Genomic DNA, 12,405 nt, shown 5'->3' with positions numbered 1-12,405 from the left:
GCCGCGACGCAGCCGCGCCCGCAAACGTACCACGCTGTGATGACACACGCACACTCACTGGGGCAAGAAGAGAGATAAAGCAGTGGCGTGAGCCTCTAGAGAGTCGGCGGTGCAAAAGACGCAAATGAAAAGAAGTTTTGTGTGTGCGGCGGTGCAACTGAGCAGCGGAGCACAAGGGATGAGTCCCCCCCACAAACGGACTTTCACACACACACACACACCCTCAAAAGTCAAAATTCTGCTCTTTACAGAAATTTTCTTGTTACAACATAGCTTTATATTCATATAAGAAAAATAAATAAATCTGAAAGTTGTTCAAAACATTTTTCCAAACAAAATATAAAACAACAACTTATTTTTTAAAAAAAGTAAAAACTTTCTGTATAAATGTCACATACAAATTACTAACACCAAAACTCGGAAATATGTATAGTCAAAAAGAGCTAAGGTCAGTTCCACAAGTGTTTGGTGCACCGTCACCACACTGCTACGCACTGACTTATTTACATAAGTAAGAGCCCTTGGACATGTTTGCTGTTGGCTTTGAAAGGAAGAATAAGGGGAAGCATTGCTGCTAAAAATAGTGAGTGAAGCATGAATAGAAATATAAAGTAAATGAAATTATGAATTTGCAAAAGAACATGAAAATTAAGCACATGTGGCAAATGTTTGCAATTTTTTTGGACCTTGTTCCATTTTTAGATTGTCTCATGTGTATATCGTAATTTGAAAAAATTGAAAAATGTGACCAAACATGTAGAGGATGAGAAAATAAGCAAAAGTTGCAATGCTGCACATTGTGTACACAGGTCAGTTGCCCAAAGGCCCACACAACATTGCTCAGGTCAAATGACAAAACATGTCGGCAAAATGTCAACAGTTAACAAGCGAGAAAGAATAAAAATTTCATTTGGAAAAAATTATGTAGATGAAACAAATAGGTGATAAAGGTAAAATTATATCGCGGAATTGCTTAAAGTTATCTCGTAACTCTTGAATGAGAAGCATATAAAAATAATTTGTTCATTTAAAATATTCAATTTTTTGAAACACGCATTATTGCGAACTATTAGATTGATGGAAAATTAGCATTTATTTTTGTGGACATTTTTGAAAAGATTCTACAAAACTGTAAATTTTTTGAATATTAAAGTGCAAATAAGGAAACAATTTCCCACCAAACGTTAATATTTTTAGCTAACTTTGTATCCCAATACGAAAAACTAAAATATTCGCATTAGTCTATGTACGGCTCTAAATATGTATGGCTGCCTCGTCTGTGCTATTAGAAGAGAGCAATGGATTTGTGAAACATCTGCCCCCAAACGAACGACGCGAGAAGAAGATGTGGCTTGCACTTCACGGGTCGGCAGATGAAATTAGGCCTTGAATAGTGGGTGCAGTGGATGGAATAATTGGGGTGGAGTGTTCACCCAAATGAATTTGCTTCAATTTATTTTCGGAAGGCAATATATATGAAATTTGTTAGTTTGAAAACATGTTTGATGCAACACAAGCTTTGAACGAAGTGTTGGAATTTCGTACATGAATCACGACATGAGCTCGAAATTTTGATTATTTTTGATTGAAAAGCTTTTACTATAATTGTGAAAAAAGCTTAATGGTAGGAAATAAAACATAAACCTATTATTTGATAAATTAAGAATAAAAAGAAACATAAAAAAGTCTTATCTAACATTCAAACATATTTTGAAAAAGTTTCTCAATAAATGCAAAAACAGTTATTGTTATTATTAGTATTTTTAATCAATTTTCACATTACATACTTCTCATAATCTATCACGATAAAACTATTACAAACAACTAACAAATATTGTACAACATGTGGTCGTTTCAAATGTCACTATTATTAAAAATTAAAAATGTAACAATGAAACATACTGCAATACTCTGCAGTAAATATCATTATGAACTCAGTCAGCATCACTATGTAAAAATGAGCCAAACGCTAAATTTTGTTGTAATGGGAAATTATTGACTTTTAAATTGCAAAAAAATAATTTCCCAACGTTCTCTTGAAAAGTTAACGGAAACTTTTAATTTTCGTTCAACTGTGTACTGAAGATCAATCAATACATATACTATACTATATATACATATAAAGCGCGTGTCGTTCCGTCACTATGTAGTTTGATCTTTGACCTGTGGTCTTTGAACTCTGTAGTTTGTAGTCTAATCACACAAAAGAGGACACATAGGCTTCGCCCCTTTTGTGACGTCATCACAAATTGGTGGGAAATTCAAATTTTCTGAAAACATTTTGGAGGGAATGCAATTTTTAGTTTTTGAAAACATTTGGAGGGCATTCAAATTTAAAATATTTTGAAAACATTTGGGAGGAAATTCAAATTTTGTTTTTGCGAAAAAATTTTGGAGGGAATTCAAATTTCAAGTATTTAGCACCTAATAACACCGATTTCGCACTAAATAACTCTGTATTCGGTAAACTCAGAGATCATATTATTCTGTGAACCCAGAGAGTAAACTATTAAAAAACATATGACACAAATAATCATGTAGGTTTTGTTCTCCGAGAAAAACTAAATACCATAACATTTAAAAATTTAAAAATATCACCGTCCGCATTGATAGAGGCCTTCAAATGTTTCGAAAACGCATCAACGGTGGCAGGCAACTAGGTGCTCTTCAGTGCTTGTTATGTCTTTCTCGGGGAACTCATTAGTAATCAAGTAAAATTAATAGTTTAAAGAATGCCATTAATTTATAGATTCTTCACAGAAAAAATCTGAGAGATTGATATCGTTAGGTGTCAGCGGCAGCTGATTGAGTATCGTGAATTCTGCAATTCAGTCAAGGCCTAAACAAAGCTTGTGCGCGGAAGTACTAATACGTTAAGGAAGGGTTGTTTGTGATTTTATTTAATTTTTATCCCAAGATTTAATAAGATTTTTGCGAATTTGCTCTTAAATGACATTACGGATCGGTGTGCCTTGTGGAACAGAAAAACGTGATGCGAACTAATGGGACGCGCATTAAGACACGCACTATTCCGACTTTACAGATTAATCACCGGTTCATGGTCAGTTTTCATTAAAATAAAATCAACAAGTAATTATACAATCAATTTTACACCTGGTTTATAAAAAAAAATTGAACTTGTCCCCGGAACCATATTTACCCATGTAGCTCCAAAGTTTTCAATGCAGATCCAGAGTCTCCCATATAGCTCCAAAATTTCCCATGCAGATCCGCAGTTTCCCATGTAGCTCCATATTTACCCATGTAGCTCCAAAACTTTTCATGTAGCTCCAAAACTTCCCATGTAGCTCCAAAACTTCCCTTGCAGATCCGGAGTTGCCCATGTAGCTCCAAAATTTTCAATGCAGATCCACAGTCTCCCATGTAGCTCCAAAACTTCTCGTGTAGCTTTAAAATTTCACATGCAGATCCACAGTTTTCCATGTAGCTCGAAAATTTCCCATGTAACTCCACAGTTTCCCCTGTAGCTCCAAAACTTCTCGTGTAGCTCCAAAATGCAGCTCCAAAATGAGAGATATATAGCTTTTAGATATATAGCTTTCCGAATACTATCATTAAAAAATACTGTTCTTATTGTTAGAAAGCTAACTGGTATCAAAATCCAATTTTCATAGTTTTTTTTTAGGTAATCGAACATTTCTAAACTGCGTAATTTTTGTAGATTACAATGAGTGTCACATAACTGCGTTTTTTTTTCACAAAAAACGAAAGTATTCAGCACTAACTTTGCATGTTAATGATCTGTTCCATTCAATATTAGTTTGTGCTCTAAAAGGTAAGACTGAAAATGTAATACTTCTGCTTGACCTCGGAGGGCACGGAAGCATCTTGAAATTAGTTTTTGTATTCTGAAAAAACTCAAAATTTGCAACTTAAAGGCTACAAAGATTTTTGATAAAGTTAGTTTGAAGCCTGTTATTAGTTTTTAAAGTTTTGAAAAACCACTAATTTTGCATATTAATGGTTCCATTAGCTTGACATTTGTCAGGTGTGAAAAAATTATGTAATCGTGAGAACAATTCTGGAACGCATCAATATAGGCCACCCTGTATGATAAATTACCACCATTTTACTAGCAGTTCAATATGCTATTTGTGTCATTAAATTCGAAGCAATTTTTTTATTTTTAAAATTACGGATTTTCTACAAGCCCGCTGACTATATTGATACAAAATTGTTTGGGTATTCAAAGACACGGACGCATTCCTAAACCCAACGTTTGCTGATAAATCAATTGTCTCCTGTCTCTCTTCCCCCCTCCGAAATAGCCAAGACACAATCTGTCGTAGATCTGATCAGTAGTCTTGCTTGCTGTCCAGATTGATTTATGCTTTGTTCTGTTCCCGTTGCTATGTTCCATTTCCGTGCGAGAACCTTACCAATTCATTTTCAATCTGCGGACAATTCACGACAATTAATTTATTGACTTTGTGTAAGAGAGATAATCACCAAACACTGTTTGATGAGGTTAATTGTTTTTTCTCAAAGAATTTTGTTCAAAAAATATCTATCACCACGTTTTTTTAAAACTTTTAGTTCACATCAAGGTTTACTTCATTATTAGCAAAGAAGAATAAGTCAAAAACAAAATATTGAATGTTATGCCTACTAATTATGAAACATGAACAGTTAGCAAAATTGATTGATTATTGTCTTATTGATGATTTGGTTCGATACCAGTAGCAGATCAAAATCAAAGTTGATGAAAATTGTATATTCCGATTTTCAGAAGAGAGAGAGAGAGAGGCATTCCACGCTATATCACAGTCATGGTGGTCTGTTTCTATTTTTTTTCAGTTATTTTGTGGGTTTTAATAGAGAATGAGAGAAAATGAGATTAGATCATTGCGAATGGCAAGATACTCTACCAGAGCTACTAGGTTACAGAGGATAGGTATCAAGTTTCAGTCGTGGGAGGTTCGTCGGAAATTTGGCATATTCGGAGAAGCTTATTGTGTACATTGAATTCGAAAACTGATTGATTCAAAATCAAAAAAATAATTGGGAAATTAGACAACTAAAATTGCTCAACAAGCAGCTGCGTGTCCATGTCTCTGATGGGTATTCCTGATTGCAGAGTTTGGAGACTCATTTCTAGGACGTCGGTTTCTCTTCATAATTCCATCTTTTCTAAGAGACAGTGGACGTTTTCGGTTGTTTTTCCGGAAGTAGAGATTGCAGGCGCTGAAACACATAGATACAGTCCCGTATGATCAAATCAATCACTCACTTGCACTCGACACCTCCTTCTCCATTTCGTCGCCACAGCGTCGTCTCACGTGTTTTGCAATTTGAGCAGATGGAATTTTGATGACATTGTACAGCCTGAAAATCGGATCTAGTTAGTTATCAACCTAGTATGTTGCGTACTGCCATTCTTTTTTTCATCGGCTTCGGCTCGGCGACAAGCGGGTCTTGCGGTGGAGGTGTGAAGTTTGACATTGTTGTGTATGGATGCGTTGGTGAGCTGTTGAGAAGTGGAAGGGGAGTGTCACAGGCTGGTTGGAATGTTGCGAAGTTTGAAAGGTTCTGAAAATAGTAGAGAATTAAAATTTTTCGGGCATTTAAAACTGCTAGAACGTTTTCAAATTGATAAAAAATATCAATATTGTCAAGAAGTTTGATCGCTCTAAAATAACGGAGTATACAAATCCCTGCACTGTGAAAATTCAACTTTCGATGTTTTTAATACTGCACAGGTTTTTGAACAGCTCAGACTTTAAACACGAACAGATCATGCAGCTTACTGTTCGAAAACTTAAGGCAAATTTTCAATTAATCAATAAGGTGCCTGAGACTATCACAATTATTCCAATTAATACCCTCAAAAAAAGCTGATGCGATCATATGAACATTTGAAGTATCTAGCCCTAGTTTAGTTTTTTAGTTTTTAAAATGTTTCTACCAATGTGACGTACCAATTCAAAAATATTGAACGGCATTTGATGTGTCTGTGTGACTTGTGCTGTATTCATATAACTTGTGGATAATGGTGTTGGGAAGTTCATCTGGAGCATTTCTTGCTGATGGTTCAGTACCTGTCTGGAATAGAACAACGGGTTCATTAAGGAATAGAATATTGGAAGATGATGGATGACAATTTCAATATGATGAAGGAGTAGAAGAAGATGATAATGACAACTTCTGGTGGAAGTTTCTATTCTTTTTGCGGTCGCGATGATTGATTACAGTTGGTTATTTGAGTGACCTTGATAATACAATGCGAGACAAATAAGAAAAGTTGTTGAAAAAAAAATAGAGTAAAGTTAGTAAGGAAAAAGAACAATGTTCAGAATTGAATGTGCACTTACGCATTAGTGAAGTCCGCATAGGTCGGTTGGTCAAGTTGAACATATGGATCTAGTAGTGTGTTGGCCACTTTTTCCACTCGATAATCGTTCATCGTTGGACTACCTTGAGCTGGAAAACATTAGTAACTTGGTATAAAAATAGTTAAGAGTCTCAAAATGCGCGTTTCGGAAGATCAATATCAAATGATTACTTATTCTGATTACGGCGAAAACAAGTAGTTCCAAATTTACCTACAAACACTCTTTGAGGATTCAGCACCTCAAAATGGCCCTCTAAAAAAATTTTGTTAAGCTGAGAGAGCTAAAAAAAATAGAAATAGAAGTATACACCTGACGGATGGCAGTATACTTCGAGGAACAATTTTTTAAGACAATAATTATAATAGCACTGTTTTCTTATTTAGATATTTCTATATACCACAATTATTCCAAATTGCTTGACACATACGAAAGTAGCTCCTAAACTTCTTTGTCGGTACACCAAAAAGATACGATCCCGCGCGGACTGATTACTGCGCGTTGGCATTGCGGTTAAGACCGAAGGTCAGCCGCGCTCAACTTACAGTAATATGCAGCTGGTTTCACGGAAAGTTGAGAGTCCTTCATGAAGTTTGAAATACCAGGTAGCCGAGCTTGCTGAGATGGCTGGACAGCCTGTTGATGCAGGTATTCCGACGATGAAGGCGAGCCTGCAAGGTTTCAAGTTTGAAAACTCAACAAAAAAAAACTAACGTGGGAGTGAAAAAACGAAACGCGGCAAATGCAACAAAGAATACACAAATAGGAAGAGAGGTGACTATGCATACTCATAAAACGGTGGTTGTGTGTTAGCTTTGCCAATACGAATCATGGATGAGCAACCTTTTTTATTCTTTAAGAGGGAGTCAAGATTTACAAGCATGTTGTACAAGCATGCCATTCTCAGTTTTGTGTATCGAATCGAGCATGAGAAGTACTAGAAGAAAAGAGTTTGTTTGGAAGATGGCACTGGAGAAACAGTCTATGTGTATTTTGTGATGACACATTCTTGACGATTTTAGGAGCATGACCTCGCTTCTCAAAAAAATTGTGAATTGGGAAATATCAGGCACAATATATATATATAAAGATATTACTATTTTAAAATTTAATTAGTCTACATCATATCTCAATTGGTATTTCATTTGAGTGAACAGTGTACTTGACTGATAAAAATTGATACGCTAAAATCTTGTTAATCTAAATAATTAGTAGTATGATACGTTATCAACTGAAAAATTGCTGTTTAACATTCGAGAAATGATATCGGGCGTGTACGGGCGCGGATTGTGATGATTCGATTCACGGTAATACTACGGTATACAAGTGACCATGCAACTTGTCTTGCGCCGCCCTTCTCGAGAAATAAGACGATACTACTGGCCGGTCGGGACGAAAGAGGAGAAAAGGAATAGAAGAAGAAGAAGGAGAAGACGATGGACTGATGGCGACTGTTAACAATAAGACGGGGTTAGAGAGGATGAAGAGAATGGGGGGGGGGGAGGTTGAATATTTGTCTCTAACTTCATACTGCCCAAAAAAGAAAGAGGTACCATCCATTTCTTTTTTCTCTCCCGATCAGTATTTTTATAGCAATGTACTGTGGTGTTGCCATTGATTTTAGTTGCTGGCAAGTCACATTGCAGAACGAATGGTCAAAGTACAAGCGGGATACGGTAGATTCTTTTTCCACGGTTTTGTTTTTTCATTAGTTTTCACGGATTTTTCGGATATAATCAGTTTTAGTTTCCGTCACCTATCCCTTATCAGCGAATCGTAGGAGGAATGGCGCCAGCGCCAAATTCTACGAAATTTGATAACTAACACATTGTTATCAGGCTAGACATGATGGGTCGTGATAAGATTGTTAACTAAAATAAAGTTGGAAAGATCATAATAGGGGCAATCCCCAATCCCGTCCTCTAGTTAGACTAGATTAAGTGGAGAAAAAGTTTGAAACCCTTAATGATAAGAAAAGAAAATATTGAAGATAAGATAGGGAATACAGTTCGCAGTCCAGTTACAAGAATGATACACAGAAATCACTTTCTCAGTTGCCGCCTTCTTTTACTCCGCCCATAAGAGGTCGTGAGTTTGTGAATTGTTGAAGACAACGACAATATTCGGGAAGAGAAAGCAATTGTTCTTGTCACTCCCAACAACACAAAATATCAGTTGATATCCGGAGGCCAACAGCAGCGCGTACGCTCAGAATCCTTCTCCTTCTACCCCTCATCGCCACAGTAACATAGGTCTCGTCGTCGCAACGGGTTACAAATTGTTCGGAGAGGAAAACGGAAAGAGAGAATGGAGAAGGATGAAGATGTCGTCAACGCGTCAAGAAGAAGGAGGCAGACATTCCCGGCCCGTCGCAACAATCGCAGTCGATAATGATTAAGTTGTGATTGAGGCAGAAGATAGGGCCGCAATCGTGCGCACGAAGTGTCCAATTTTCGAGAAGAAGATTGAGAAGACGTCAACGAAAAGACCGTACCCCCATCAGCGGCCCCTCTCGTTTTGTCGACGACGATGACCGTGAAACAACGTGTCACATTTTGCAAAAAGTGAATGTTGAAACAGTAGAAACAAAATAGACATGTCTTCACATTTGATATGTCCATCGGCATTTCGGTGTAAAAGGGTTACCAAATTACCAAAGTACAAGTGAAATTGATAGTGATGGAAGACCACATGGTATACCATCATTATCTGAATGAGGTAGCGACTCAGTTCAGGAACAAATATGCATGTCTCAAAGCCTAAAATAAGTCTAATATTCTTTTTATTTTGCTAATTGGATTACCATGTTTTTTGACACTAATGAAAATTTGTCACAGGAACATTGTTTTCAATATAACCCCTATGGTACTCTAAATAAAATAGTATAACTTAAAATTGTTGCTCATAAACTGTTAAACAATAGCAATTATACAGATTTCATCCATAACAACTTTGAAATTCAACTAAAAACTATTTTTTGAGTTTTATATTGTATTTTATTAATTTTTTACTCTTATTGTATTTGAACATTGTGGAAGTTCAAATCTGTAGCAGTCTAGGAAATTTCTCCGAAAGTCAAGTTTTCAAAAAAAAAAATTATAAAGTTTGGCAATTTATCAAAACTTTGACTGAAATTTTTCAAATACTAAAATGTTCGATTAAATCAGTGTATTTGTGTAAATTCTTTTTTGACAATACATTGTCTTTAATACATGATTAAATTAAATTCATATTACTCAGTTTAATTTATATTAAAGTGGGAAGACCTTAACTTAAAATCTTGGTAATTGATTTTTAGTGAAACACAAATCTATAAATCTAAACTACTGTACAAGGACATAGATGCTTCTTGATTCAAGCGGAGCTATGCGATTTTGTAAGACAATAAAATCGAATCGCAGAAAATACATCTAACTGAGAGGACGACAAGCATTGAAAAATCTCATGATTTTGTTTCAATTCAATTCAATCAAAGATCTTGAAAAAATTTATCACAAACTCGAAACAAAGGGGGGGGGGGGGGCAGATAGCTCAGTCGGTAGTGGTGGCCGCTAGCAGTCTGGAGGTCACGAGTTCAAGTCCGGCCTCACCCCCTAGGTTCACCCAGCCTCTGTTGGGAAGTGGAGCAATCCACGACTGGATTATCGGCCACAGTCCCCGGCTAGGACGTGGCTCAAATTACAGCCCAGAGGGATCACCACCAGGCAGTGTACCTGAATCCCAGATCCGCAGTGCATAGCACTTGAAGAACGGATCGTCCTTCAATCCTTTTTTTTAATGGAGCAGACGCATCAAATGAAAAAATATGTTGACTTTTTTTCAAATCATGAGAGCTATTAGCAATATAATATAGACATCTAGCTTCCTTCTCACCTGAGCTCCGTACCAAATTGCTCAACTGTGTCAAGGATACTGTGTCAAGAAGCAAGGATAGGAAATATGGTAAGAATATACGCAATTAAATAATGACAGTAGTTAAAACAATCCAAAGTTTTTTTTCCAAAATTCGTTCAATTTTCCAAAAAAACAAATCCTTTTATCAGAAGTTACAGCGGTCGGTCATAATTTTTAATTCTTAAACGTTTCCCCAATTGTATTATTTTTCTTTGTCTTGACTGTTTAATCAAAACAGAAGTGGATTGGAAAGTAAAAAGAAAGGAAAAATACAACTCGTTTTTCAAGATATATTAGATTCATAAATTATTTTAAGTTTTCTCCCCTCCCCCCCCATGTTTGTTTTTAAGTTGTCAAAATATTGTGAAACATAGAGAACAGTCAAAAATGAAAACAAACCTTCCTGCCAGAAATTTTTCTGTGACGTCATCCATTGGTCAGTATTATCTGGCATAAGATGAAATAAACTGTTCACATTTTCTTCAGAGTAGGTGGTAGGTATGGGTGTATTCATACGACTTTCTAAAAATACTCGTTGGAATGTGTTTTTTTTTTTTGAAAATGTCCCACCTCTGGAATCAGAGCTGGAAGTGGAAGAATACGGTGGTGAAGGTAAGTAATAGTTGGCAGTTTCCATTTGAATTCTGTAACTGAAAATTTGAAAATTTGAATATAAAGTTTGTTGAAAAATTGAAACAACATGCAAAATCAGAAAAAGCAAATTGTCAGTGATAAGGCTTCCAACAAAAAAAAATAAAGTAGAAACAACTGCTGGTTTCACTTTTTTTATTATTATCGGTTTATTCATTAATCGATACGTGGAAAATCAAAACATTTACTACTATGATTATTTGACAAAAACAAAATTTCAGTTTGTTTTGGTTTCATTCGCCATGCTCAACAGAACACTCCATCAAAAAGAATACAGTTATAATCAAAGAGCAAACATAAAATGCTTATGATGAAAACACAAATGGCTCAAGTTTTTTTTTGCTTAAAAAAGTAACATAAACCGAAATCAGACAGACCCTAAACATATAATAAACGAAACAAAAAATTTATCAGGAATACCCTCTCTGAAAGCGATAAAAAGTAATAGAGCAACTTACACTGCAAAAAGTGGTGTTGGTGATAACATTTTACTGTCTTCCTGGTCTGTAATAATAAGCGAAAACGACGATGGATTTTCTGCTAGGAAAATCTTGATCCGAGAAAAAAGTGTGTGTATTTGTGAGTTTGTGCTTCGTTTTTGCTTTCAATTATTGTGGATGGAAGATGGAAGACAATTTATTTCTTTTTTGAGTGCAAGTCTAGAAACTGAAGTCGCGAACTATATATAAAACTATATGTTCTAGCAGGATTACATTAAAATTTTAATTTTAAAATTTTATTTCTCAGATTTTGTCTCTACATATGAAATATTATGGAATAATAAAAACATTTTTAAAATCCTATTTCAAAGGTTAGAATTCATAAAATACCTCACTATCAGAAAATATTACATTTATTTTTTTAAAAATATTTTTTCCCACACTTTTAATTTTTTCTAGGAAATATCATTCATTTTCCAAATTATTTGATCGTTAGAAATACATGCCTATATGAAATAATTCTCATTACTTCAGTTAGAATTCGGAACGTTTTTCGCTTAAAAATGCAGCACTAACTTGTAAGTTCTGTTATTTTTCTTTACATTTTTTTGAATTCAATTGTGTTTTTGTGTTTTTTTTTTGCAGTAACTGCTTGAAGTTTGAGAAAAATATTAGGTTTAACTTAATCAAAACCAAATAAAGAATTTTCTAAACCTTAAAATTTTGTGTTTTGATACAATTAGCCCAAACATTTTAACATCAAGTATTTCCGTTTAATTAAATATTTTTGAACCGACATTTGATCTTATGAACACTGTTCTCCGTAGTTGTTCTCTGCTTCAGCGCCCGAAAAAAAAGAAAAGATGTCAGTTGGTTTAATCAAATGTGGCAGTTGCTAATCACTTGGTAGCCACAATGACTCGAACCTTATCTTTTTTTTTTCAACTGAATTTATCAAAATATCAAATCTACTAGTATAAGCTGTTCGAAAATGATTAACCGACATTGTTATATGCATTTTAAAACTTAAAATATTGTTAATTCTAAAATCAAAATTTTAAAACTAATTT

At 35.1% G+C, this 12,405-nt stretch overlaps 1 protein-coding gene and 4 non-coding genes across 8 annotated transcripts; 2 read left to right on the top strand and 3 right to left on the bottom strand.

Annotated features, from left to right (window-relative positions):
- Positions 1 to 54, top strand: K02B9.9. Its single transcript, NR_072479.1, has one exon. It is a non-coding gene; the product is annotated as an Unclassified non-coding RNA K02B9.9 (non-coding RNA).
- Positions 1 to 54, bottom strand: K02B9.6. The gene has a single exon (NR_072478.1). It is a non-coding gene; the product is annotated as an Unclassified non-coding RNA K02B9.6 (non-coding RNA).
- Positions 55 to 4,547: 4,493 nt separating this feature from the next.
- On the bottom strand, positions 4,548 to 10,881 carry elt-3 (Transcription factor elt-3; the record flags this gene model as incomplete). Of its 4 annotated transcripts, NM_001381138.1 has the most annotated exons (8): positions 5,049 to 5,205; positions 5,252 to 5,346; positions 5,392 to 5,550; positions 5,940 to 6,063; positions 6,333 to 6,435; positions 6,896 to 7,021; positions 10,644 to 10,766; positions 10,815 to 10,881. In NM_001381138.1, 8 exons carry the CDS (start codon positions 10,879 to 10,881, stop codon positions 5,049 to 5,051), a joined length of 954 nt encoding a protein of 317 aa, NP_001367208.1. The 4 variants fall into 4 exon arrangements, with proteins under 4 accessions (NP_001379114.1, NP_001367208.1, NP_001257236.1 ...); NM_001392881.1 differs by lacking the exons at positions 10,644 to 10,766; positions 10,815 to 10,881 and having other exon boundaries at positions 4,548 to 5,205; NM_001270307.4 differs by lacking the exons at positions 6,896 to 7,021; positions 10,644 to 10,766; positions 10,815 to 10,881 and having other exon boundaries at positions 6,333 to 6,424.
- Positions 8,505 to 8,776, bottom strand: K02B9.8. Its single transcript, NR_072476.1, has one exon. It is a non-coding gene; the product is annotated as an Unclassified non-coding RNA K02B9.8 (non-coding RNA).
- K02B9.7 lies at positions 8,626 to 8,772 on the top strand. The gene has a single exon (NR_072477.1). It is a non-coding gene; the product is annotated as an Unclassified non-coding RNA K02B9.7 (non-coding RNA).
- Positions 10,882 to 12,405: the final 1,524 nt, after the last annotated feature.

Source organism: Caenorhabditis elegans, chromosome X (assembly GCF_000002985.6).
Source record: "Caenorhabditis elegans chromosome X".
Lineage (NCBI taxonomy): Eukaryota > Metazoa > Nematoda > Chromadorea > Rhabditida > Rhabditidae > Caenorhabditis > Caenorhabditis elegans.
This window is presented reverse-complemented; position numbering and strand designations above follow the sequence as displayed.